Source organism: Lutra lutra, chromosome 9 (assembly GCF_902655055.1).
Source record: "Lutra lutra chromosome 9, mLutLut1.2, whole genome shotgun sequence".
NCBI lineage: Eukaryota > Metazoa > Chordata > Mammalia > Carnivora > Mustelidae > Lutra > Lutra lutra.
Genome location: NC_062286.1, coordinates 122,751,881 through 122,778,916, shown reverse-complemented (window position 1 = coordinate 122,778,916; position 27,036 = coordinate 122,751,881). Strand labels below are relative to the sequence as shown.

Genomic DNA, 27,036 nt, shown 5'->3' with positions numbered 1-27,036 from the left:
AGATTTTTGAGAAGGAAGCAATTGCGTTCTCCTGCCCCAGGGCCTGAGCAGGGCTGGGCTTGCTGGGAAGACAATTAAAACCGATGTCCACAAATTAGGATTCTGCAGGAGAAGGAGAAAGGGGCTTGATTGAATGCAACTTCTTCTTCCTTTCTGCTTTTAATTGGGGGAGCAATGTAGTCATTAACCCCAAGCCTGGTAATCGGGGCATGGTCTGCAGGAAACAGCTCCCGGGCCCTGGCCCGAGTCAGTGGGTTTGGCTTCTGGTAAAGGCAAAGGAGGACCTGGAAAGATCTTGTCTGCCCAGGACCAGGGCCTGACCTCCTTCCTAACCTTCCAGGCCCTGATTCGATACCACATTGAGGGCTCTGTCTTCAGGCCTGGGTTCGAATCCTGTTTCTTCTACTCCCTAGCTGTGTGATCTGGACAAGCCCCTTTGCCTCTCTGAACCCCAGTTCTTCATATGAAAAAAGGAGAGAAAGAGAGGGGAGGATGACACTAGACAACCCATGCCTCGTGCCTGGCACAGAGTCAGTGCTTGACAAGTATCATTCTCTTCGCTCACATTCTAGCTCAAAGTTCTGTCATCGCGAGAAAGATTGTAAAGATGCTTCCTCTTAGCTTCATCAGATCAAGCAGGGGTACAGTGTCTCTACCTCCCTCATGCCTGGGCCATGTGAAACCTCTTGTCCACCAGTCCTGTACCTCTGCTCCTTCCTCATTGGCTCCTGACAGCCCCCTGCCCCCTGGCAGCCGGTGACACACAGTCGGCAGGCCACAGGGGACTTGTCCACCAGAGGCAGCCTCAGCCCAGCCCCTCCAGCTCCCTCCACCTCTGAGGCCAGGGACCACGAACCCTGATTCTCTGATCCAGCCCCATATCTCCTCTCTCCCTTCATACAGCCTTCCTTGCCCTTCTCATCTTCAAATCTCTGGTTTGAGGCTGCCTCCTCCATGAAGCCTGCAGGGACTAGACCCTAGGCCACCCATCAGTCTCTGCCAGAGTGAGAGCAGGCTCCCCTTGGTCCCCGCTCAGCCCATCTCTTGCCAACTCCTACTGAGTCGTGGCCCGCTCCAGCGATGAATGGATACACAAAATGTGGTTCCTCGGCTCAACGGAATATTATCCAGCCTTAAAAGGAGGGACATTCCAACACGGACGAACCTGGAAGACGTGACGCCGAATGAAATAAGCCAGGAGCAAAAGGACAAATACCGTCTGATTCCACGAGGCCCCGGAGAGGCCAAACTCAGAGACAGAGGTGGAAGGGTGGCTGCCTGGGGCAGGGGGAGCACTGAATGGATGGGAGCACAGCCTCAGCTGGGGAAGATGCTAAAGTTCTAGAGACGGATGGTGGGGACGGGTGCACAGCACCCTGAACGTATTTGACACCACAGAACTGTACGCCTAAAAACGGTGAAAATGGTAAATTTGATGTTGTTTTGCCACAAATTTTTTTAAAAGCCTCTTGGGCTTCCCCGGCCCACAGCAGTGGCTTTCACACCACAAGCCTCTCCCTGGACTTTGTGCTGGGAATGCTCCCCAGTGCATGGCGGGTGGCGGGGGCGGTGGGGGCGGGGGGGGGGTGGTAACACTTCCCTCAAGTCTTAGCTCCAGCGTCACTGCCTGAGTCTTCCCTACCCCGTCTGTCTGCCTCTTCTCTACTTCACGCTTTTCCCTTACCACTTAGTTCTCTCTGACTTCTCTCACTCGCTGTCCCTCTCCCACCCTGAGTGTAAGCCTCCCCAAAGGCGGGAGATGGGAGTCGGCTTTGTTGACCGCTGCGTCGCGGCACCTAGGACACCAGGCACACCAGGCATGCAGTAGGTGTTCGCGGGACACTGGCTGCTGTGACACCAGACATACACAGTGGCTCTGGCAGAAGGCAGAGAAAGGATCCCTTTCTCTCCTCTCGGCTCTGGGCCACCTGGGAACTCCAGGAAACCCTCATACTCAGGATGCCCCATGGGAAACTGCCAGCTCTCAGAGCTAGAGTCAGGCTCTTGGGCTGGGCATCCAAAGTCTGCGGCTCTGGTTCTGCTGGACCCCAGCTGTGTGGCCCCTCCTGTGTCTTCCGACACCTCTAAGTGTCCATAACCCACCCCCCCCCACCCGCTGGGCGCAGTTCCCAGAGTCCCGGCTCACAGGGGGCCCTGGGCCTGGAGGTGACTTCCCTGACCAGGCAGGTGTGGAAGCCATCCTTGGGGCCCTGGATGGCCCCCCTGGAGAGTGTCCTGTGATGGACACTAAGGTGTCTGTGTCTCCCCTTGCCTGGGAGCTCCCCCAGCTCCAGCACTGCCCAGCTGTCCGGCATGTGCTGAAAGAGAGAACGAATGCACGAAGGGAGGAAGGTCACACAAAAACCCAGAGGACTTCAGTTCTTGAAACTGTAAGAAACAAACCGAGAGAGACAGACATCGTTCATTTACTGGGCACCTACTATGTGCCAGAAGAGAATTTCGGGGGGGGAACTGTGCCCATAAGAGCAGGGATAGGCACAGACAAATGGACAATGTGGACACAGGCATCCTGGGAGGCCCTGAATGGGGCCCCAGCAGGCCGGACCCACCCTCCCTCCTTCTGGCCCTCCCGACCACTGGCCATCCAAGCCCAGCCTGGGCGCCCCGAGAGGGCCCCTAAAGTTGTCATATGAAATGTGCCCAGAAATGAAATGGGGCAGTAAACAAAGGTCAGCAGGGCCAGGAAGTACTGTGGCAGCCTCACGGGGAGCTCTCTGAACCCTTGAGGCCCAGGGCCGGCACCAGCCACCCTGTGGGCTCAATTTTCTCATCGGGGACCTGCAAGGCACCAGACAGCTGAAGTGTCTGATCCCACATAAGCCTCAGAGCGACCCTGCAGGTCAGGGGTCTTTGACTCTTTACTACAGGTGGGGAAACTGAGGCTCACGGAAGGTCATGGTAGGTTAGGGACTAGAGCTGGGACTGGGACCCGGGCCTTTGAGGAGCCGGGATTCAGACTCAGGCCTTGGGAACCCCAGAATGCAAAGTACCCCCTACCCCCCACCCCCTTCTCTGCCGGTGGCAGGGCTGCAAGTGATGAGGCAGGAAGTAAATCATGTCCACATGAGGGCTCCCGCAGCGCCCCCCACCCACCCCTTCCAGCCACCTGAGCTTTTTCCAATGACTTGAGCAACATCTCTCAGAGAACCTGGGGGCCCGCCCCGGGGGCTGCGAGAAGCAAGCCCCTCCAGGCACCGTGCACAGGACCCAAGGACTCGAGGAGGTGGTATTCTTTATCACCTGCCCAATCTCACAGAGGGAGGTAGCCTGGTTCAGAGAGGGCATGTCAGGGCCTGAGGCCACACAGTAGGAAGGGACAAAGCCAGATGTCAGCCCCAAGGCTGACTGAAGGGATCTCCCAAGCAGAAGCCCAGTCCTCCCTCGGCCCTCTTCTCCTTCAGCTTTACGCAGTGTGACTCCTTGGGGGTTATTTCCAGAAAGCCTGCTCCGTGTCCAGCTGGGGGCCAGAGCTGCAGAAGGCCAAAGGCCCCCTTAACTCTCGGCAGGGAGGCAGGACAGGGAAAGGCTGCAGAGGGAGTGTTTGAGGAAGCCTCAGCTCACCCGTGAACCTCACCTTGCTCCTGAAATCAGGAGATGTAAAATGTCCCTAAGAGGAAAAACGAGATAAACTGAATGACAAAGCCCCTACGGACTAAGAAGCCAGGCTTGTAGAAGGAGCCCTCTCCTCCCTGGGGATGGGTACAGCGTCTGCTCTGGGAGGGGCAGGGCCCCGGGGAGCGTTCTGGCCAGCTGCCTGGAGCGAGAAGGATGGAGGTGTGAGTCGATGAAGGTTGTTTGATCTTGGAGTGGACAAGTTTTCCTCTTCTCAAGAAGTGCAAGGAGGCCGTTTGTACAAAAGCTTGGGGAATTGCAGTGTGCCTTAGTGGGAAGATGGCAGCCTGGGCGTGCAGAAGGACCTCAAGTCCTCCCTGCAAAAGCAATGAAGGAGATCAACCTTCATGGACCCATCCCTGTGCTGGACTTCCCAGGATGCACTGGCCGGGCTCTGGCCCTCAAGGGGCCCAGAGTCCACAGGAAGGGCAGATAAACAGACCAGTGACCACTGTATGGACAATGACTAGGACTGAACTTGTATCGCCATGTACAGTTGTTCAGGGTGTGCACCATTCACAGAGCCATGAATCGTGGACCCCCCTCCTCCTCCCCAGAGATATGCAGAAGCTCAGAATGGAGGTGCAAGTGTTAGGGAAGATGAAGGCATGCCCACATCTGCCTGGACTCAGGGATAACTTCTGGAAGGTGGGCCACGTTTGGACTCGAAGGCTGGTTGGGGTTGGCATGGTTATAAGGAGCTCTGAACAGGAAAGGGCATGCCCGAGGGAGAGAGTCTCACAAGCCCAACCTTTTGGGGACCCCCCCCACTATTTCTGCAGGATCCCTGAAGCACCTGCACTATTATTTACTTAATATTTATTTTCAAAGCACCTTTCCCTTTTTACTTAAATAAATTCAGCTTAAAAGGAGACTTTTATTGCTGCCATAAACGGAAAATCAGCATCACTTGCCATAAATAGAGGGTAACTGTAAAAATAAACACCATGAGAACCATACAGTGTCTGTAAATTCCAGCCAGGGAAGGCGGCTTGCTGAAGGCTATGGGTCTTGGTGTCCATTTTCTCGCAGGAACAGGGGAGGCTGGCGAGAGTTGTGCATTAAATTCAGGGGAGGACCAGGTAGAGATGCTTCTCAGTCAGAAAGGCTTGGGATGCAGGGCTGCTGAGGGGCGGGGATGCAGGGCTGCTTAGAGGTGGCCTGGCTTTGGCTTCCTCTGCTACTGACCCTCTGTCACCTTCATCCCCTGTCCCCACCTCCCAGCCCTGGCTTACAGAGAAGCCCAGGAACTGGACCCTCCCTGCTACTCACCTGTCACAACCCTACCGATCCCACCAGTCCTGCCTGACAGGGCAGCTTTCTGTCTGATTCACCGCGTCTTGCACATGGGGAGGACTGACGCCCATTTCAGGCTCAACGAAGCCCGAAGGAGGCCTGCTTGCAGAAGGAGGGAACAAAGAAAGGAAGGGCGGATGCCCTGATGGTCTCCACTGCTCAAACCAGGGAAGCGACCTCCTGAGGCGTGGATCCCCCCCAACCACTCCAAATGGGGAAAGAACATTATTTTTGTATTAAAACAAACATAAATACATTATGGAATAGAATACGGAATTCATGAATTTTGAAGGACACAGGAGAACATCAAAGAAAAGTTGCCCCTGGTGGGGCACTGTTCGCTCTGCCTCGTGGGCTGACCCCCTAGTCCACGGCCCTTTGCCTGGTCCAGTCAGAGGCCTCCTTTGTCTCCACCGCAGGAGTATTGATGTGTCCCTAAGGGGGCAGGTGGGGGAGGGGAGCCAGGAGGAGGCAGAGGGATGGGGGACGGGGTGGGCAGTGAAGCCTAGGACTTATGCATGGGCATGCAAGCTGCGGTTCTGCCCTGACTTGCTGTGTGGCTTCGTGTAAGTTGCCTGCCTTCTCTGAGCGTCAGTTTCCACGTGGCTCATTGTGAGGATGAAGTGAATGCAGGTGAAGAGTGTTTGCATGTGTGGGAACCAGGAGAGCCTCCTTGCCTGCCGTTCTCTGGTGGCGGCTGCTCACCGCTGAGTTACGTGCGCGCACACACACACACATGCATGTACACACACATGCAGAAGGACACATGCCCAGGTTGGGGGGTCCCGGCCCCGCCCCACTAACTGGGAAGGAGGGCGGCCTCAACCAATAAAAGTCAAATACCTGGGCACCTGGGTGGCTCAGTTAGTTGAACGTCAGCCTTCAGCTCAGGTCATGATCTTAGAGCCCCAGGATCAAGCCCTGCATGGGGCTCCCTGCTCGGTGGGGAGTCTGCTTCTCCCTCTGACCCCCTCGCTCTCGTGGTCTCTCTCTCAAATAAATAAATAAAATCTTTAAGAAATCCAAATAGCTAATATTTTGAACACCTGCTGTGTGCTAAGTGCCTGGCGGTGCTGTGCCTCGGTTTGCTCATCTGTAAAATGCGGATGATGGTAACAGCAACCTCACGAGGCCGCTGTAAGGATTAGGTACGCTGACAATTATAAAGTGGCCGATCTGGCAGAGAGGACTGCTATAGAGATGGGTCCTTTCTACTTAGTTTGTCACTGAGGTAAAATTTACACCACAAAATCAACTGTTCTCACGTGACAGAGCCGGTGGCCTTGAGGGCATTCACAGGGTTGTGTCACCCACCTCCATCTAGTCCCCCCACATTCTCATCCCCCCAAAGGGAAACCCTGTGCCCATGAAGCAGGTATGCTCCCTTCTGCCATCCCCTGGCAACCACCAATCAATGTCAAGTCTCTGACTGGATTTGTGGTTCTGGAAAGTTCCCACAAATGGAAGAATATAATACGTGGTCTTTGGGGACCGGCTTTTTTCACTTAGCATCATGTTTTCGAGATTCGCCCACACTGTCCCATATATCAGATTGCGTTCCTTTTTATAGAGACGCTCCTTTCATCAGATAAAATCTCACACTGGCTCCCCACACAACATGGGAAGTAGCCACTCTCACTCTCCTCTTCTTGGGGATGAAGAAACTGAGGCACAGAGAGAGCAGTGGGGACTGGCCTGGTCCCCCGCCCAGCACTCCTGACACTGCTGGGGGGGCAGTGCCGTTGCCTGCAGCTGGGGGCAGGGTGCCTCCCAAGGCCACGGGCACATATTGAGGGAGACAGCAGTGGAATTACAAATCTAGGGAGATTTAAGGAGAGTGAAAATATTCTGGCACTTGCAGGATGTGGGAGCGGAGCAGGTTTCCCCAGTGGAATTCCCGCCTCCTCTTCCCACACATCTGGACCACAGGGAGGGAAAGGGTTGGGAGGGAGGGATGCAAGGGTGGGAACGCACGGGAAGGCAGGGACAGGGCCAGAACCGGAATGGGGGAGCTGGGGACGGGAGAAGGCAAACAGGCATCTTGATGGTCGCGCCCACGGCAGATCTTTTCCTCCTCACCGGTACAGCCTGCGAAGCCGGCGGGGTGAGGCCACTGCACAGACGGCTAGTCAGGCTCGGAGAGCTCGAGGGAGCTCAGGATCTGAGCCCTAGAGTCTGACCCCAAAGCCCAGGCACACACCGTCCTTACTGCCTGCCAGAGGCAGAGACGGGGTGAGTGCGGGAAGCAGAAGGAGGTTGCAACAACCACAGTGGAGCAGCCGCCTTGGAGCCCAGAAGGGAGCATCCCCAGGTTCACTGAGAAGCAGAAGGCAAGGGAGAGGGGTGGGGGGCACCAAGGCAGGGGCCAAAAAGCTGCAGGGCCACGAAGACCAGAGCAGAAGGGGAGAGGGCACAAGAAAGCCAAGCGCAGAGACCAACTGGAAGGGAGAAACTGAAGCAGACTCTGGCAGCCGTGTCATCTCCCCGGGACCTAGTGCGGGGCAAACGCAGCCCCACTTGGGACCCAGGGCCTACCCTGCCCTAGCCCTCCCATGCCTGCCTGGCTATGTGTGGGAAATCCAGCAGCCCAGCCATTAACGTATGAACTCTGGACTCAGGCTGACCCCAAACGGTACCTCCTTGTGGTGGGCAAATCACTAAGCATCAGTGTCCTCACCTGGAAAATGGGTCTTGTGGGGACTCAAGAGGATCACCCACGCCTGTAAACATCCGGCGCCTAGTGGGCTCCATGAAGCATTATTAGACTCTCCACAGGCCAAACTTTTCCAGCTCCTCTTTCTCCAAGGCTCCCACCTACCCTTTCCTCACCTAGAAGACTAAACTGGCCTGGCCTATAAACACAAGGGCTATTCTGGAACCAGAGAATCTCTAGCTGAAGGGGTTCTGGCCCACCCCAGGTCCTTTGCACTTACTGTCCCCTCTGCCCTGGAGGAGATTTAATGGAAAGCAGCAGGGCCAGGATGGAGCTCAGGACTCCCAGTGCCTAACTGGGTTAGGGACCACTGCTGGGGCCTCTGGGGACACAAGGAGACCAGCTGGTGAATCTCAGGGCCCCTGCCCCAGAGGCCTTCCATCAGCTGTCAGCCAGCCTGCCTTCCCCCTCCCTCTCCTCTGCCTGCCAGGAGACCATTAGTGTAGGGTTGTTTTGAACGCAGTTTCCACTACCATGCACTCTGGCCGCCGGGCCTCCATTAGGGACCCCTTCCTGGGGCCAATGACAGGCTGCAAACAGCTCCCCAGTGAGCCAGCCCTAATTGCTGCTGCCTCTGAGGCCGGAAATCATTTTTTTAGAACCTCACAAAGCAAAACAGACACCCTGCAGTCTGTTCTCACCTTCCCTGCCCTGGGCTAGGAATCAAGCCCAAGGGCTGTGAGAAAGGGGGCCTCGGTCAAGATCCCCAACCCCAAGTTGGCTAGTGAGGCTCAGAGAGTCTGAGTGGGGGCCGGGATCTGAACCCAAGAGTGTTTGACCCCGAAGCCCAGCCAGGCACCATCCCCTACCGCCTTAGCACGCCAGGTTAAAGGAAGAGAAGTTTGGGTTCTGCCCCCTGGCTTTGACTGAGGTATGGGCCCTCAAACGACCGCACCTCTGAAGCCTGTCTCCTCCTGTGCAAGATGGGCGTGTTGATGGGGGCCGCAGGGTGCCTGCTGGGGTCACCACGGTCAGGCTCTGACAGGTGGTGGGGCCCCATGAGGAGGTCTACAGAGCATGAAGGAGAGAGCCAGAGGGTGGGAGAGGTGGGGGAGAGTCAGGTGAAATAGCTGGGCTAAAGTCCTAAGGAGGGATCCTGGAGGTGGTGAGCATTAGAAAGGAAGCAGGGTAGGTACACACATGCACACACACACGCACATACCCGTGTGTGCTCAGCTCCTAACTCCTGCCCAACCCATGTTTCCTTCAACCCCTCTGTGGCCAGCCCTGGCATCCTGCGAGCCTGCAAACTTGGACCTAGTCCAGGAAGCAGCCTCTCCCCCTCCAAGAACACCCCCCCAGCCTCCAAGTCCTGTTTGACCCCCACTTCAGTCCCACCCGCACACCAGCCACACCCTGAGCCTTCCCCTTCAGAACCCCCCGGGTTGTGGGGGCCACACCAAGCTTGGCCTCTGCTTCTCCTGATACACATGCACGCTCTCTGGATGAAGCCCCTGCCAGACCCAGGCAGTCAGGGGAAGCTCCTGCAGCCTCTGGAGTCCCCACTCAGCCCCAGCAGGCCCTGGAGACCAGGAGCCCACTTCCCCCAGGAAGTCTTCCGGACTGCACTGGGACACAGCCACCACTCTGGTGGGAGAGACCCCCGCGGGAGAGTTCACCTGCCTGAGCCACTTCCAGGGCTCCCATCTCTGGTTTGCTGTCCTCCCTGACTTCTCCCCTGTGCCCACCCGCTGAAGACACACTCACCCAGAGCTCACTGGGGAAGGACAGGAAAGCTTGTTATGGAAGGGCTGCAGTGTGGAGTTGTGGGGGGATCTCTACACCTGCTCCTGGCTCTGCTGCGCACTGACCCTACATCCCTGGGGCCTGGCCTGGCTCCTCCCTGGGCCTCAGTTTCGTCGCAGATGAAATGAAGACCGCTTCCCCTGGAGCCACAGGTGAGCCCTGGGGGCCTCCCCGAACCTGCTGGAACGAACCCAAACCCATGTGGCATTTTTCTGAGGCAATGATCCAGTTTTCATCAGATGCTCCAGAAGACGGCTACCTCCAAGAAAATTAGGAACCAAGAGTCTAGGCAAGCTCCAGGGCCCCCTGGAGCCCCTCCCCCTTGGTCATTCATTCCTCCACTTCATTCATTCACCTGGCATCTGTCGAGTGCCTGCTCTGCGTGGGTGTCACGATGACACACAGAACAGACGCATGTGTAATCCCGAGGTGTCACCTGGAGAGAGGAGTGTGTGTGTGCGTGTGTGTGAATGTGTGAAGACAGAGAGGGGGAGGTGGGGCGACGAGAAGAGGGAGGGAGGTGGATGCAGCAGACACAGGGAGAGGGACAAAGAAAGATGGAGAGTTTGAAAGAGAGAGAGCGAGCGAGAACGCGCGTCCGACCCTGGGAGAGAGCGAGCCAGAGAGAGGGGCAGGCAGAACACTTGCCACAGATGGGCACTGCCAGCCCCCTAATTGATAGCTCTGAGTGAACCCCCCCTCTCCAGCTCCAGCTCTAACCTTCCAGATGCTCCCAGAGCCTCCATGCCTCGTGTCCCAAGGGCACCCGCTTGCAGGGGCTGGGGAGGCAAGTGCGCATGCCGCACAGCGCAGAGGGCCCAGTCTGGCCCCCTCGGCTGGGATGCTACACGGCCAGCCAGGTTCCTTCCGGCCCACAGTTCCTCCACCGCACATGACCAAATAGCCGAACACATACACTCCAGACACACGGTCAGGCAAAACCACCAGCCCCTGGCAGAATACCCCAGCAGGTGTGCCCAGGGCCCCACACGTACTCACAAGGTTCCAGCACCCCCACCGACACGGCTGGGCTTGGATCCAGGAGCCTAGGCTCTCAGACCACGCTCGTGCAGCCAGACCCAGGACTTCCCAGCATTTTGACATCCTGGACCCCGAGAGAATCCAGTAAAGCCAGAGTGCCACTCCAGAACAAAGCAACTGTCCCCACGCCCACCAGGCTCGGCAGCCAGGAGCAGGACAGACGAGCGGGGAAGAACTCCAGCCCTGCAGCCCCACAAGCTGGGCTCGAGCCCGGCTCTGTCGTTCAACAGCCGTGTGGCCTCAGGCCGATCCCAGAGCCCCCTGAGCCTCCATGTCCTGGTCTCTAAAATGGGAACATCCTCCACATGGGCCTGCATGAGGCTGAACGGAGGAGGTGAGGGAGATGCCAGGGACAGAGAAAACACTCCGGGGATGCTGTCTGGCGTCTTGGTTCTCAGACCCCTGAAGGCCACTGAGACTAAGCACCACCTGCAGGACAGAATCCCTCTCGGCCACAGGCTCCCTCTGCACCTGTCACTAAGAGGACAAAGGAAAGGGCCACAGATAGAAGGATTCTGGAGGCTTAGAGCCTGGGTGAACTCACCATTTTCAGGGGTCACTGAGGCCCAGAGGAGGGCAGAGACCCGCCAAGCCTACCCAGGAAGGCAGAGGCTGAGGGAGGGAGGATCAAGGCTCAGGGTCTACTTCTCTCGCCCGAACTTGGGCACTTTAACCCGGAGCTGAATTGAGTCACAAAGGAGCCACTGCCCGCACTTCTTCACACAGGAGACAGCAGAGGCCCTCACCCCTGCCATGGCCTCCCTGGTTGGAGGAGGGGTGGCCAGGCATCCTCTGAGTTGGGAGCTCCGCCCCCCCAGGGCCCATCACTAAATTACTGTGTGACAGATTGCTATGAGCACCCACAGTGTTCTGACTTCTCTGCCCACTTCACCAGTCTGTGCTCCTTGGGGAAATAAAACAGGGATTCTCCCATAATGCCCCCAGCTAATACATGGTGGGCTCCAGCTTGCATCTCTTGTGTGACAGGGAGCTCACTACCAGTCACCCTCGCTGCTTCGGGAGTGCCTTTTCCGGGCTGAGCGTCATCTCTGCTTCTTCACTCTTATCACAATTTATACTTATATATTTTTTATAGGTTTAGTTGTCTGAGCAAGAACCTTATCTGTCTTCTTTGCTGATATGTCCCCAGTGGCTAAAAGAGCCTGGTACAGGCAGGTGCTCAAACACTATTTGTTGAATGAATGAAGGAATAAATGAATGCTCATTTCCAATAGCTGACAGCAGCCTCTGTTAGGCCAGCAGCTTGCGACGGCAGCACAGAGTACGAGGCAGGAGGGGCAGCCCGCGAGCCAAGAGCCCCCACGTTCGGTCATTCCTGCCCACAGACCTGCCTGTGTACCACCCTCACTGTTCTGTCCTTAATGTTTTCCTATAAACCAACCTACTATTTTTGAATATCCCTGTTAGTATCATCCTAAGCAATCATATCTGTGAAACCACAGTTTTGATGCGCTGGGTTTATTTTTCCAATCCACATTAAAATAAATGAATAACTATTAAAATGTAAGAGGTTTATCTGGGTTCTGCCTAAAACCATCTCTCAGGTAGGACCAAATCCTGCCGAGGGTCCTGGGGGTTCTTAAAGAGGGGCTTCCACTGGGTGTGATGGGGCAGAGTCCCAGAGACTCCTCTGCCCACTTCCGGGATGGGGAGGGGGCCCAGCCGTGGGGATGCTACCTGGAGGAGCAGGAACCTCTCTGCCTCCCCAACCGCCCCCCCTCCCCCACAACTGAAGGTGCACTAGAGGGAACTCAGGGTCGCCAGCAGGTAGAGGGGTAAATTTCTACCCTCTGTGAGATCACGGCCCATTTTTCTCTTAGAAGATTCTTGCCTCACCAGGGCTAGGGAGAGGAGGACAGACCCTAGGACCCCATTACCTTAGGGTCTTAGCATATCATATGCGCTCCAAGGAGCCGGGTCCAGGTCTGCCCACTGCAAAGTGAAGTCAGCCTTGCCCACCCAGGATGTCCTCGTACTGGTCCCTAAGGATGAGGGAGGGGCTGTGATCTTGGGATCATTCTACTAAAAACATGGATTCCTTACGAAATTAAAATTATGGGAATGTTTAAAACTACATTAACTTGGAATGCACAGAAGTTTTAGCATTCGGACCTCAGACTCCATCCCTCCCCTCTCCAGGACTCAGCAGCATTGTGAGCCTGGGCTCTGGGGTCACGTTCCTGGGATCAAATGCACGCTCCAACCCTTGCTAGGTAAGTGACCTTGGGCAAGCCTTGTAATCTCACAGAGACTCAGTTCCCGCATGAATGCCGCAGGCCAGGGGAAGTCCTGTCCTCTGAGAGTTCTTGTGGGGGTCAAACGCCATTTAAGGCTCTGGCATGACACTCAGTCAGCATTTGCTTCCGTATATCTCTCACCTTATTTGCACAGAGTTGAATAAGGGGACACCACAAGCCAAGCACTGGCCTCCCCACCAATTTGGGTAAAATGCACCCTTGCCCAGGACCTCCATCTCCTGTCCCGGTGGCTGACCACTCTCCCTCACCCCCGACCCTGCCCACTTGTTTGTCACCAGGAGACTTCCCCCAGCACCTCTGCTGTCACCGTGTCACCGTGTCACCGTGGAGATGAGCTGAATTCCTGTTCTGCTGGCTGCCCACGGCTCCCGTTGCTTCGGGAAAAGGCCGCCGGAGCCGCTGATAGGCAAGGTGTCAAAACCAATTGGTGTGAAGGACTCGGGGAAAACCACTTGTGAGGGCCAATTCCCCACAGGAGGCCGGGAACCCTCAGCCCAAGGCTGAGTGTTTACGGGCGTAATTGATAGAGTAATCACCAACACCCGAGACAACGCGAACACATTTTTAACATCATAACCTTCGGAAGACAGCACTCAATTTTCTCCATCTTCCAGCCACCAAACTGGCTGGCTTATTGATGGCGAGGTACCCACAGCTGGGTAAAGAATGAGAGAATGCCGGGGTGGATGTTCAGCACACGGGCTGTTGGCCAAACGGCCTGTGGCCCCCGCCCCTGCCTCCGCACCCCGTCGCTCCCTCCTGGCAACGGAGAGAACCTCAAGACAGCAAATCACTCAATGGACAAAGCGCTGGGCCAACCCAGGATCTGTGTCTGCATTGGGGTGTATTAATAATTGAAGGTGCTGGCCGAGGGGTGTGTGTGTGTGTGTGTGTGTGTGTGTGTGGCCAGGCGGGGGTGGGAGGACGGATGTTTGCTGCAGTGTAAGGCTTCCTGGGGATCCTCTCAGGGTCCACATGCCTGCTCCAGCTTGGCCCTCTCCCTATCTCGCAAACCAAACCAACCCAGCATCCCCTGGTACCAGACAATGTCCCATCCCTACATGTGTCCTCTGGCCTGGCTGAGTGTGTAAGGCCAAGGCTCCCAAACTCCAGGCTGCATGGGAGTCATCTGGGGGAGCTTATAAAATGCAGATTCCAGGGTCTCATCAACAATCATTTTGGCCACTGGGTCTGGGTGGGAGTTTGCACTCTGAGGTTTGCATTTTAACAAACCCCCTGGTCATTCCAAAGCAGGAGGTCTGCAAAGATCCTCGCAAAGATCCTGCCTTCCGGTCCCCTGCCCTGGCCAAGATCTGGAAAACGGACCTGAGAAGGAGTCCAGTCCAGCTGTTTTTTTCTAACTTGCATGTGGCCGCAACAAGATCCCGTCTAGCTCCCGGTTCCTCTTGGGCCCCCCCCCCCCCCCCACGGCTTTACCAGTTCTCTGGGGAGCTGGAAGGAAGCGCTGAGATAGGGCTGGGCCGAAAAGAACAAGTCCCGTCACGTGACTGTCCAAGCTTGCCTTGAGGTCATCCTAGAGGAGGCTGGCACAGCTCTCTGGCTCTCTGTACAGACTCAGTGACCTTGGGCAAGTCACTGGCCCTCTCTGAACCTCAGTATTCTCATATGCCCAACACCAGCCTTGCGTGAATAACATCAGCCTTAGGGAATTAACACTGGCAAGGGGTTTGGCAGCACAGAGCATACAGTAGGCAGTTCATAAATGCTAGCCCTGCCGCCTGCCCCCCCACCTCTGCTGGGCTGAAGGCAATGAGCTGCCCCTTTCTCCTAAGGAGTAATCAAAACAGCTCCCATTCATTGAGTACCTAGTAGGTACGAACACGGACCAGTGCAAACCCAGCCTCCAATCCCTTATGCCTCTCCAAGGAGCACGTACCACTCACCCCCCATTCATTCCTCATGCCTTTAAAGGCACTCTGAGAAGTGGGCTGAGTGGAGATAGCAGGGAGATGGGAGGCGAGCCAGATGTCCTTGCGGACCCATCTGACCACGGGATCTCCCTGTGACAAGTCCCGGGAGGGCACAAGGCATCAGCCTGGCGGCTGGGCTGGGCTCAGATTGAGCTGGAGAGGTGAGGCGCCACCAAGTGGTTGGGGTTCATGGGCTCCTCTGGAGGAGGCCCCACTTCCAGCCTCCCACCCTCATCCCAGACACAGACACCTCCCTAACCCGGCCACGTCTCCTGAATCAGCTGAGGACACGCGGAGCCCAGGAATAATGAAACGATCAGGCTCCAATCTGCTAAACAGCAATTTCTGGGCTTTTTCAGCACACACAGCTTTTATCAAATTGGTATTCTCCTCCTGAACACAAATGGCTTATTAGACATGACCCACTTATTCGCCGCGTCTCACTATCATTAATAACAGTTTCTTTTTGTGATTAAGTGAGTGGCTCCAAAACCTTCCTGTGGTCGGGCGCTTGGCTCAGCAGAGGGGCAGCCATGGGGGCTCCTCGGCATCCACTACTTGGTGACTTTGAACCTGGCAATGGTGGGAGAAGGCAGTCTGGCCCCTGCAGAGCAGCCTGGTCTCCTTGTTTCAGGAGGGACAGAAGGAGCCCCAGAGGGCTGACCCACTTGCCCAGAACTGCACAGGGGGTCAGTGAGAGGGAAGTCAGGTTCCCCTGAAGTCGGTGCTGCGACTTCTCTGTCCAGCCTCTCTTCTGGGCCTTAGCGGGACCTGGCCAGGGTTCAGAAGCGACATACAGCTGTCAGGGCAGAGCTGTGCCCCTACTAAGCACACCTAACACCAGGGGGCAGACAGAGACTACCACACAAAGGGCAAAACCTGATTTCCTATTGGGGGGGGGGCCCTCGGGGCCTCAGGAATGACAGAATAGCACCCAAATCCTTGGGGCCTGCTGCTCCAGGGACAGGATGACCATAAAACTCAGAGCCCCAGTCCTCATTTCTCTTGGGACTGCAAACTCAGGAAAACCCTTCCTTGGAAAACCCTCCTAGTCTAAGTTTTAACCATGCCAAGGAACTGAGCAGAGAGAGGAGGGGCGGGAAGGAGGAATTCCCAGTTTCCTTTAAATGGGAGGGAATCTGACAGGGAGATGAATATCCTGGAAAATGATCTGCCTTTACCCAACAGACCCTGTGGCCAGTCCCAGCTCAACCACTCACTCACTGTGTGACCTTGGACAAGTCCCTTCACCTCTCGGAGCCTTGGTTTCTCCATCTGTGAGTTGAGGGTCAAAATAACCCTTCCCCTATTCACCAGTGCTCCAGCCAGGTCAGTAGAAATTTGATGAGGGGTATAAAGGGTTCAGAGATGAAACACAGAGCACTTACACCAAACGTGGTGAGGCAGAAGGGTGCAGGGAGTTAGGCTTCCCAAAAAGCAGAGACCCTGAGAAGGGCTTTGGAAGCACCCACACCCCCTGCAACAATCCTACTCGTGCGTCAGGCCCCATCAAAGCCTCCTCTAATTACCTACACTCCCCCCGACTTTCCCATCAAAATAAATCACACAGTTCTCTGCTCTTTGTGCAAACCTCCCCCTGCACCCAGCTCTGGGCTTACAGTGCCCAACCTTGGTCCTGCAGCCTCTCCCACCAGACTGGAAAGGGACTGATGGAAGAAAGGTCTCCATTTTCATTTATGCTCTGGTCCCCATTCTGGAGCCTGGCTCACAGGGGTAGGGGAAGCTCCCACAGCGCCCACCTCAGAAGCTACAACTCTGCTGCCAACTTGGGCTCCTTTGGGGCTGAACGGAGCCTCTGACACTCAGGCAACCAATGTGGGATTGCTTGCTTGCTCCCTGGCTCCCATGGTGGCTGAACTGATTTTCCCACCTTTCCAGTCCTCGGGGCCAAGGATGAGGATGGATGGGTACCTGGTAGAAGGATGGCAGGGTCTTTCTGTCCACCCCCAGAGACAGACAAAAGCCCCTGGCATCCTTTTTCCCCTTTCACGCCTGTGGCTGGAAGCAGCAACCCCAACTATTCCAATGTCTTTGAGGGGCTCCCACCAAGCTTTCGTCACCCACCCTGCAGGGACACTTGCAGCCCTAGACTACCAGTTCTCAATAGGCAGGGTCTGCTGTCCCCTAGGACCTTTCCCAGTGGTTCCCAGTGGCATAAGGGGCAGGGGGGAGTGGGAGGGGATGAGGGCAGCTGCAGGGTTAAGCCCACAAAAGGGAAAGGCAGATGGGGAGAGAGGAGTGGGCGAGCAAAGTGTGTTCACAAGTGTGTGTGTGTGTGTGTGTGTGTGTGTGTGTGTGTGTCTGCAGGCAGAAGGGCAGGCAAGAGTTGTGCAGAGTGTGTGCGCCTGGACACCAGCTGGTAGGGTGTGAGCCCCCAACCGTAGTGCCTGTGTGTGTGTGCAGCGGGCATAAGTGTGAGTGTTTATGAGTGAGGAAGGGGATCTGGAAGGTGTCTGGAGATGTGTGAGGGCAGGAGTTGTGAGTGTGAGAACAGTGAGTGTGCTCCTGGCTGCGAATATCTGTGTAGTCCTGGAGGTGGGTGCATCGGCGCGAGTGTGTTGGGGAGTAGGAGGCTCTCCGCGAGGGCGGGATCGGGTTGCACACGGGGTGCCCCCTCCTCTGCAGGGGTGGTCGGGGTGCCAGGGCGGGTCCATGGACCCGGCAGGGGGCGCCACTGGACTCCCGCCAGGGCCGGCGCGGGTTCCAGCCCTGGGGACGGTCAAGTTGGAGAGGCGCAGCCCGGGGTGGGGTTGGGTGGGGAAGTCCGCGGAGGCGGCGACCGAACTCACCGTGGCCGGAGACGTGGTTGTCCCAGGGCGCGTGGCCCGCGGGCCGCGTGGCGCCTCCGAGTTGCAGGAAAAGTGCCAGGTAGTGGAGGGCGCCCAGCGTCACGGCGAGCGGGGCCCCCATGGTGCGCGCTCGGGCCGGGGCGCCGCCGCCTCACATCGGGGCTCAGGAGACCGCAGACCCCGCGCCCGTCGCTCCCTGCCCGATGCGGCCTGGCTGCCCAGCTCCGGCCGCTGCCCCTCGCCCGCCGAACCCGGCCCGGCTCCAGCCCCAGCCCTCGTCCGGCTCCGGCCCAGCCCCGGCTGCGGGTAGCGAGCGCACGCCCAGCCGGCCGCCTCCGACTGCGGGACTCTTCCCTTCCGCGGAAGGCCACTCCGCTCGGCGCTGCCGCCGCACCCCCTCCCTCTCACTCCCTCCCGCCCGCCCAGAGGAGGCGGCGGCGGAGGGATCTGCCGCTTGATTTATCATCAAAGTTTTGCCCAGGCTGGGATTTTTAAAGCGGTACCCGCAACTTCCCCTGCCCGAGAGTGCAAATGGGAGAGCGAGATGAGGTGGAGGAAGACCCCCTAGGGACCTAGTATCCGCAAAGCATAAGACAACTGGCTTCAGAAACAGATATACTATCCAGCGGGATAAGGAGAAAAACCACTCCACCTGCCGCCAGACCCAGCGCGCTCAGAGGGACTCCCAACTTTGCTAGCAGCGCAGTGTTGGGGTCAGGGGGTCGGAGGAGGTGGGGGTGAGGTAGGGGAGGAACCTGGGCTGAGGCACAGGGGACCTGTGATAGTCTTTAGTTCCCTGTGCGGACGTGTCCTTATGTCTATCCCCGTCTGAGCCTCAAAGTTTTCATCTGAGAAATGGGAAAAGCAGCTACCTGCAGGGGTCCTGGTGAGGACTTATGAAATCGTGTATGTTAAAGCGCTTAGCATAATGCCGTCTTCATGGTAGGAGCTGGATAGATATTACTGTTGTTATCCTCTCTGTGTCTCAGTTTTCCTGTCTGCATAATGGGAGTGAGGCTGGCCAGTTGCTCGGGCTCCTTCTAGCTTAGAGATGCTGGGCCCTACGCGGTGGATTGGATCGCCCCCTTCTGGACTGTAAATCTCCGTTCCTCGGACCGATGGGCCTAGATGAAATGTTGGAGGGGCGGGCAGGTAACGAAGACACTCCCATTCCCAAGACCAGGAATCCAACGAAAGCCTCCGATTCCGATTCCTTCCCTGACGGTTTTCCTGGAGCTATTGGGACAGACCTTCAGTAGAGACAAGAAGGCCGACCGGTGGCCTCCTTTAATTTAAATTTGAATTTCATTTAAATCAGAGACGTAGCTTCTCCGAGGTCCCCAAGAGAGGTCCTTTCCTGCCCTCATCCCTTATCCTCCCTCAGGCCTCTTTTCCTAGACGGTCATGTCCGCCGCGGTTTCAGCACCGCGGAGGAGGACAGCGTCAACTCCGACCCCCATCTTTTTGCCCTCAAGTACCTCGCCTAGAAGGGCTCTTAGATTCGAGGATTCAGCACCATGGACAGACCTTCCAGTTTCCGCTCCTGCCCCGCGGAATGAGAGTGAACGCTGGAAACAGACCACTCCCCTCTCCACAGACTACAGGTGGATCCAGCATTGTGGACAGAGCCCCAAGTTTGAGAATGAGGTTAGAACCCGAGGGACAGCTCCCCACCCCATCTTTACTCTGTCCTTGCACCCGCCCCCCCCCGCTTTCCAGTATTATGGCGGGCAGCACACTGGATGGGACCTGTGGTCGCCAGCAGCAATCCGGTTCGTTCACATCTATGGACAGCCCCTTGAAGTCCCAAATTACAAATGCTATGTTTCAGCACAACTGAGCCCCAACAGGAAGTTACTTTCAGCACTGTGGACAGATCCCCGCCGTTGACCCATCTTCCCGCCCGCATTCACTAGAGGAAGGGGTTGGTTTTGCCGGATTGGTCCCCTTCTTTTCACTTCCTTCCTACACAGAGATAACACCTAGGTTATCCTGGGATGGCCAGGTGTCTTGGACTCTACAAAAGTGTTTTCTCATTCATTAACTTGACCCTCACTCCCAATAGAAATGGACTCCAATGCCCCCATTATAAAGATGAAGGAGCAGAATCTTTGAAATCACATAGCAGCACCGAGACTGAAACCCAGACTCTAAGTTGCAGCCTGAGACCTCTCCAGGACAATGTGGTGGTAGAAGTCAAGCTCAAACCTAGGGCTTTCTCCTCTTAACCTACAGATTGTAGGCAGGGGGGCACAGACAAGGGGACAGGGAGGGAGGGGATTAGAAGAGTGAAAACAAGAGACTCCATTTGGGGGCTGCCAAGGAAGAATGTCAGAGTGGGACCACAGCCCACTGCTGCTCTGACAATAACCCATTGTTTGACCTTCAAGAATCATTTCTCCTCATAGTCTGGAACGAGGTTAAACACAGTGACCTCTAAATCTCCTTCAAGGACAGATATCCAGGGATTGTCTGACTTTGAAAAGGCTTACACTGTGAAGACTCTGCCCAAAACCTTCCAATGGCCTTGTTTATTACAGAAATCCCAGCTTCTCTAGCTTGTATCCCAGGTCCCAGCCTCACCTCCTGCACATGCCCTCAGTCCAAATACCATTTCTGCCATGTTTCCTCCCTCAACAAGCCTGATCTTCATTATGTCCTTACCCTTCTCAGTGCTTCCCCCTCCTCTTGCATGCCTTCCCCTCTGTCCAGCTAAGTGTCCCATTGACCAAGGCCCAGTCTAAGTTCCCCACAGGAAGAAATGAATTTTCCCAGCCCCCAAGCCTCTGTTGGCTCATCACTTGTACACAACACTGTGCTAAGAACTTGACTTATCCCACTTAATCTTCAGAACAACCAGGCCAAACAGAGTAGAATAGTGTGGTTCTAAGTGTGGATACTAGTTTTGAATCATGCTACTTCCTAGTTGTGTGACCTTAGACAAGTTTCTTAGCCTTTCTGTGCCTGAACTTCCTTATCTGTAAAATAAAGACTGTAATACTTCCATCACAAGATTATTGTGGGGACTAAATGAAAAGCACTACATAGAAAGCCCTTAGTGGTACAGAGTAAATACATGATACATGTTGGCTATTATTATTATCACTACTACTATTATTATTTGCAGATAAAAGCAGATGCTCAGAGAGGTTAGGTATCTTATCCAATGTCACACGGCAAGGCAGTTGTACAGCCAAAATATGTTTGATTCTAGAGCCCATGCTCTTAGGCATAATACTGAAGCACATCTAATGCAACTGCCCTCTTTGAGGAAACTTAGGAAACTAAGACCCAGAGAGGGTAAGTGACTCCCTCAGAGTCACACAGCCAGCCATGACAGAACTAGATCCAGGTGCCCTGTCTCCCAGCTCAGGGCTCTCCCTCTATAACAAACTATCCCATCTGTATTTCCTACAGCACCTGAATTGCAGTTTATAAATCACATTCACATCCATGATCTCATATAATTCATGCAACAAAGCCTGAGGCCAAAATTATTACCTTCCTTCTTTTACAGATAAGGACACTGAAGCTCAGAGAGATGTGGTAACACGCACAAGCTGGCACAGTGAGGCAAGGCAGAAGCTGGAGGTGAATGAAGACCCCCAGCCCCTATTTCACCCCTGTGTAATTCTGTCTGTTCTGCTCATGGATTCAAGTGCAGGCACTCCGGAAGCTAGATGCTTGGTAGAGGAAGGAGGAAACCAAAGACTATCCCAGAAAATAGTGTCCAGGAATTCACTAGGGTGGGTGATTCTCATCATTCTGGGATGCTCCAGGAGAGAGTAAACGTCCCATCCCTGGAGGCAAGCATCCCATGGTCACATGGATGCCATGAGACAAATATCCCTTTTCCCAGATGAGACTCCGAAGGCAGACATCATGTCGGTTATTGCAGGTGGGAAGGACAATCCTTTGATTTTATTACATATATTAAATAGCTATAACATATAATACAAATATATATATATATATATTATAAATATATATATGTGTGTGTGTGTGTTTAGATCTTATTTATCTGCAAGAGAGAGAGCATGAGTGGGAGGGAGGAGGAGAGGGAGAAGCAGACTCCCCTGCTGAACTGGGAGCCCAACGTGGGGCTCGATCCCAGGACCCTGAGATCATCACCTGAGACTAAGGCAGACGCTTAACCGACCGAGTCACCCGGATGCCCCAAGACAATCTTTTTTAAGTTCACCCCAGTCAGGGCATCTTACACTGTCCCCTGCCTCTGACCCAAGCTCCCTGGAGAGCCTCCACCCTCCCCTTGACTCTGGGAGGCCACCCTCTCCCGCCCCTCCTTGAGAGGTGTCACTTGAGCACCATGGCTCTGTCAGTGGTAACAGCGGTAAGATTTGTCCTTTTAATCCAGAATCAATAACAAATTTCATTTAAAAATAAATTAAACCAGGCATTGGAAATCATTCACCGTGTGGGCCAGGGCCCTATATAGCACCGTCTAAATGGCTTCCTTTCGCTCATCTATCAATGCCAAGAGGGGGGAAATACCTAAGCTGCCTGATTCATGGAGAAACTACTTAAATGTATCAGCCCCTAACAATGAGCAATGTGAGCCCAGAGTTGCGCCTTTTAACACACCAATAACACGTGCAGCGCGGCTTCATGAGAGCTTATCAGAGACCCCACGGTCACTGGCTTCGAGGGACCCCATTTATAAGGGGGAACAATGGCTTCAGTATGTAGCCGCCTAATTTCCAGAATGCATTACTGAGCTCCGAGGAGCACTGGAATTCTATTAGACTCTTATCTGCCATGGGAGGGTGTGAAACGGCAGGGAAATCCAGACTTGGCATGGACATGCCCAGAAAGTGCGGGGCCTGACCCGTGGAGGTGAGTGAACTAACCTGGGGGGGGGGGCAGGCGAGGTCCCGGATGTGTGAAAATATGTGCGTTAATAGAGCTCGGGTTTCCAGCGATTACGTTTACATCAGCGAATAAAACTTGGCAATAAAACATCAGAGCTGCGTCTCAGACAGCATTTCCTTTTACAGCCCAGTGTATTTCACTCATTATAACAGGAGGCAAGGAGCTTCAGGTGTCCCCATTTCTCCCCCTTTAATTAAATTTCCTAAATTACTGCCCAAGATTTGGATAAAGCGAAAGACTTACGGCTCCGCTAATCGCCAACGCAAGCTCCCGCCCCTCACTGTGGTGGCCCTGACTGTACCAGGTTCCAATATTATTAAAGTGAAATACTGTGAGCACTGCCTGCCTGGGCTGCGGTTTGTAAAAGGAGATGGAGCCTCGGGTGAGAAATTGGCCCAGGCTCAGGAAAGAGGCCTGGGTTCCAGGATGGGCTTTTCTATCACCTCGCTGTGTGACCCTGGGCAAGTTACTTCTCCTCTCTGGGCCTCACAAGTCCGTTCCCCCTCGCCCCCCTGCCTTTCCCTAAACATCCATCCTGAGGCACTTAGAACTGACTGGGGGCTGGGGCAGCCCTTGAAGGCACACTGGGATGACTTGGGGGGGCTTTAACAATATGAATTCTAAGGCCACACCCCAGAGATACTGACATAATTGGTCTGGGTTGAGGTCTGGGTATCAGGCTCCTAAAACATCCCCCAGGTGACTGATGCCAGTGGCTGGCTGGGGTTGAGCACCACTGGCCTTGACACCGGTATGAGATGTTAGTGTACAAGCGCCTCTGAGGAGTCTAGCTGAGCCTGCGGAGACCCAAGCCCCGCCCGGGGGCTTCTCTCTCAGTCTGGCTGGAACAGGTGTCTGGGCCCCTGGGTTTATCTCCTGCAGGGATCCAGGGGGCCACAGAGAGGACTGCAATAGGGTGAAAGGATAGGGGCTCTTCCTCTTCTGTTCCTAGAATTGGGTCCTGCCAGCCTCTGGGGCCAGGAAGCCACCGCTCATCTGGAGGGCGGCACGGGGTGTGCCGAACGGTGACCCCCACCCAGGTCTAGGAGGGCTCTTCTCTTCTGCTGATGGATTTATCCATTCCCCACAAGGGTGGCAGGATCCAGGAGTGGCCTCCGCAGCAGCTGGGCCATGTGCCTGTCGTAGGAGCCAGCCTCCAGGTTCTGATGCCTCTGTCCACGTGCCCCACCTTTGGTGCCGACCCAGGTTGCCGCCTGCGCGGGTTCAGAGCCTCCCTCTGCACTCTGCCTCTCTCAGAACCCATGTTCGAACTAGGACAGGCTGAGCGAGGGCCAGGCCTGGGCCAGAGGCCTGGGGCAGGAGGACGTCGTCCTGCCTGTCCCTGCCCCTGACAGACTGCGTAACCTCATGAAGACCTGTGGGGCCACTTGGAGGTACCCGAGTGCACCACACAGAGTGAAAGCATCATCTAGAACCTAGAATTTAAAATGTCACCATTTTTTAACAGAGAAAGGTCATCAAGGATCGGCCCCCATTTCTCCCATTGTAGAGACAGGGGAACTGAGGCCCAGAGAGGGGTGATGACAAGCCTGTGATCTCACAGGGAAGAAACGGCAGAGCCAGGCCAAGGACCGAAACCCCCTGACTCCAGAGGGGTCTTTCCTCCACATGTCATTGCCTGAGGAGGGCAGAGAGCGTCCAAAGACCTTCCACCCCATGGTTTCCCATAGGGGGCACCTCTCTGAGGTCCAGAGAGCGCTTGTAAGCTCTGGCCCTCACATTGTAACCCAAGCCCAGAAGTTGGGCTCTACCAAGGCCAGTAAGGTGTGCACGTGGTGTGTGTCTGTGTTGTCCCAGCGAGAGGCCTAGTGATAATCTCCATCAAAGGCAATTAACTGCATCAGAGAGACGGGGTTCCTGGGCCCTTTGCCCCACGAGCTGGGTGCTTATTAAACACGACAGGACAGCAGAGACTCTGCCAATTCAAGGCTCTGCTTTGTAGGAGTGTTTTTTTTAAATGCTGAAATGACTTTAATGGCACGCTTCACGCCAGTCTAAATATTCCACGGCTGTGACTAATTAGCTAGACCGACACCGCCCAGTGGAAAGCAAACGCAGCCTGCTGGTGTAATTTTAAATTTTCTAGTAGCCACAATAAAAAAACAAAGTAAACAGAAACAGGTGAAATTAGTTTAATAATACATACATACCCCAAATATCGTCATTTCAACATGTGACCAATATAAAACATTAGTGAGATATTTTACATTTCTAGTATGTACCTCGTCACCAGAATCTGGGGTATATTTTATACGCAACGCCTCTCAGTTTGGGGGGGCCCACTTTCAGGGCTCAACAGCCCCATGGGGGGCAGGGCCTCCCCAGCCGACCACACCAAGCTGGACCACTCCAAGGGGCGGCCTGGGACGAGTATGTCCACGGATCCTGTGCAGGGTGTGCTCGGCGCTGGAATGAGACCCTGGGGACCTGGGACTGGCACCATCCAGGTGACTCGTCACAGCACCATGACCAGGGCACTCGCCGCACCTCGTAAGAGCCACCGTGACGTGGGCTGGACATCCCACATTAGTCTGCCCTTGGCTCCCCTGCTGTCCCCCTGCCCCCCTGCTCTGGTTACCCTGGCCTCCTGGTGGCTCTCCAAATGCCCCAGGGATGCTCCTGCCTCAGGGCCTTTGCATTTGCTCGTGTTCCCTGAAACACGGTTCTTTCAGATCTTGTCTCTGATCAAATGTCGCCCCGACCATCTTACCCCAAATGCCCCTCACCTTTCTCTGTCTCAGCGCTTATCATTATCTGCCACTGTCTCTGCTGATATCTTGACTTTCTGTCTCCCTCCCTGCAGTGTGAACCCCATGGGAATAAGGGCTGTATTTGTCCTGTGCTCCAGCCAGGCCCTGGGGCACAGTGCGAGCTCAACAAGTGATTACTGAGTGAACACACAAGTGTGATTTTTGAAACTTGTTTGTGCCCGTCTCCCCCGCAGCTTGGGAGACCCTCAAGGGAGGGACCAGGCTGGTTCTGCTCATCCCCTTGTACTGCAGGCCCCATCACATCCAACAGTGGCCATCCGACCAGTATCTGATCTTTGCTGGTGACGTGATGAGAGCTTGCCCTTAGGGTCCAAATCTGAACCCACTGGGACCCCGGGCAAGTGTCCTCACCTCTCTGAGCCTCCGTTTCCCTGTCTGAGACACGTGCTTGCCCTCCCCTCACCCTAGAGCTGTTGCAAGAGCAGAGGACATAGAATCTGGGCACCCAATTTAGCAAGTAGGCACCAGGCCAGCTCTCGGCATACCAGCTAATTGAAACAGCCCTGGGTTGGGGGCCCGTGATTCTCCCTAGCGGAGACTGGAGAGGTCGGAGAACTTGGCCCGGGAGCCACATTTGCTTGTTCTCACTCACTTCTACCCACACCCACTGCAATTTTCTCCCCAAGCTCCCGTCCATGCCCTTCCCCAAATACCACCTGCTCCAAATCCTTGCCATGGCCCAATTTCCTAGGTCACTGGTTTGATTCAGTGGATATTCCCCAGGTGGGCTCCTGTTTGGGTCTGGAGAAGTCTGAGGAGTGAGGGAAGCTGAGAGTCAGGCTTGGACGGATGACCATGGTGCTGCCTGGAAATCACTCACATCTCTTCCAGAACTGGCTCCTGTGTCAATTCCTGGAGGGGCCAACCCCCCCCCCCAGGGCTCTCCTTGTCCCTTGTCCTCTCCTCAAGGTTCTTGGGGGGGCTTCTAGCCCCACTGGCAACAATAGGGATGAGGCTGTCTGCCAGGCCATGTAGCCCTTGGTAGCATTAACAGGAGCATACAGCCTAGAACAAGGGAGGAGATGGTTTGTCCTATTCTTCTCTGTCCAGCTCTGGTCTCCCCTATCCCTGACCCAGACTCTTCTGCCCCTTTCAGGGAAGGGGGCATAGGGATGGGATGGGCCTGCAGACCACATGCTTTCGGCATCTGGAAGGACTGACCGGTCTGGCTCGGGCTGTCATCGGCCCTGACCCAGGCATCACCTGTCTAAAGCACACCCCCTCCTGAACGGCCCCTCACATCCAACACGCCTCCCTCCAAGGCTCTGCTTTTCCCCTCAGTCCTGCCCTGCTTTAGGCTTCCCTGTCTCAGGCAATGCCCCCTTCCCAGTCCCCCCAGCTAGCCTGCCCCCCGAGATGGAATCTGTCCTTAAGCCCCTCGTGGAACCCCTCTCGGCATGCACGTTCTCTGAGCTGACAGGTGGGTGGGCACTTCCTAGGTGCAGAAACTTCCCGTGTCCCCGGTGCCCACCCCTCATCCCACCAGAAGTCAGAGGGAGCGCTTCGATCAATGCAAATCCCATCCTCCTCCCCCACTTAGAGCTCTGGATGGTTCCTGCTGCTTAGAATAAAATCCAAACGGCTTCCTTATGTGACCTCACCTCCCACTAGCTCCCCCCCACTCTTGCTTCCAGCCATTTGGCCTTCTGGCGGTTTCTGGAATGTACCACGCTCCCTCTCACCACAGTTCCCTCTGCCTGGAACATGCTCGCACCTCTTCCAGAACTTGGTTCCTGGGCCAGTTCCTGGAGGGGCCAACTCTCCCGCTCGGGACTCTCTTTGCCCCCCGTCCTTTCCTGAGCAGCGCTGCCACCCTGACAGGGCTGTGAGCACCTCCACAGGAAGGTCGGATCTCCCTCACTCTCACATTCTCCGAGACTGGCACAGGGTCAGGCCCCAGTAAAT

At 55.4% G+C, this 27,036-nt stretch overlaps 1 protein-coding gene and 1 long non-coding RNA gene across 3 annotated transcripts in view; one reads left to right on the top strand and one right to left on the bottom strand.

The window, feature by feature from the left end:
* The window catches only part of VSTM2L (V-set and transmembrane domain containing 2 like), a 34,079-nt gene extending 16,308 nt beyond the window's left edge, over positions 1-17,771 (bottom strand). The window contains exon 1 of the mRNA XM_047747042.1: positions 17,450-17,771. Coding sequence (XP_047602998.1) covers positions 17,450-17,570 — 121 coding nt within the window. The 5' untranslated portion in view covers positions 17,571-17,771. The remainder of the gene's footprint in view (positions 1-17,449) is intronic.
* A 188-nt stretch (positions 17,772-17,959) lies between these two features.
* LOC125109936 (uncharacterized) lies at positions 17,960-21,346 on the top strand. 2 transcript variants are annotated; one of them, XR_007130376.1, is made up of 3 exons: positions 17,960-18,335; positions 18,439-18,601; positions 20,967-21,346. It is a non-coding gene; the product is annotated as an uncharacterized LOC125109936 (long non-coding RNA). The 2 variants fall into 2 exon arrangements; XR_007130375.1 differs by lacking the exon at positions 20,967-21,346 and adding an exon at positions 18,834-19,078.
* Positions 21,347-27,036: the final 5,690 nt, after the last annotated feature.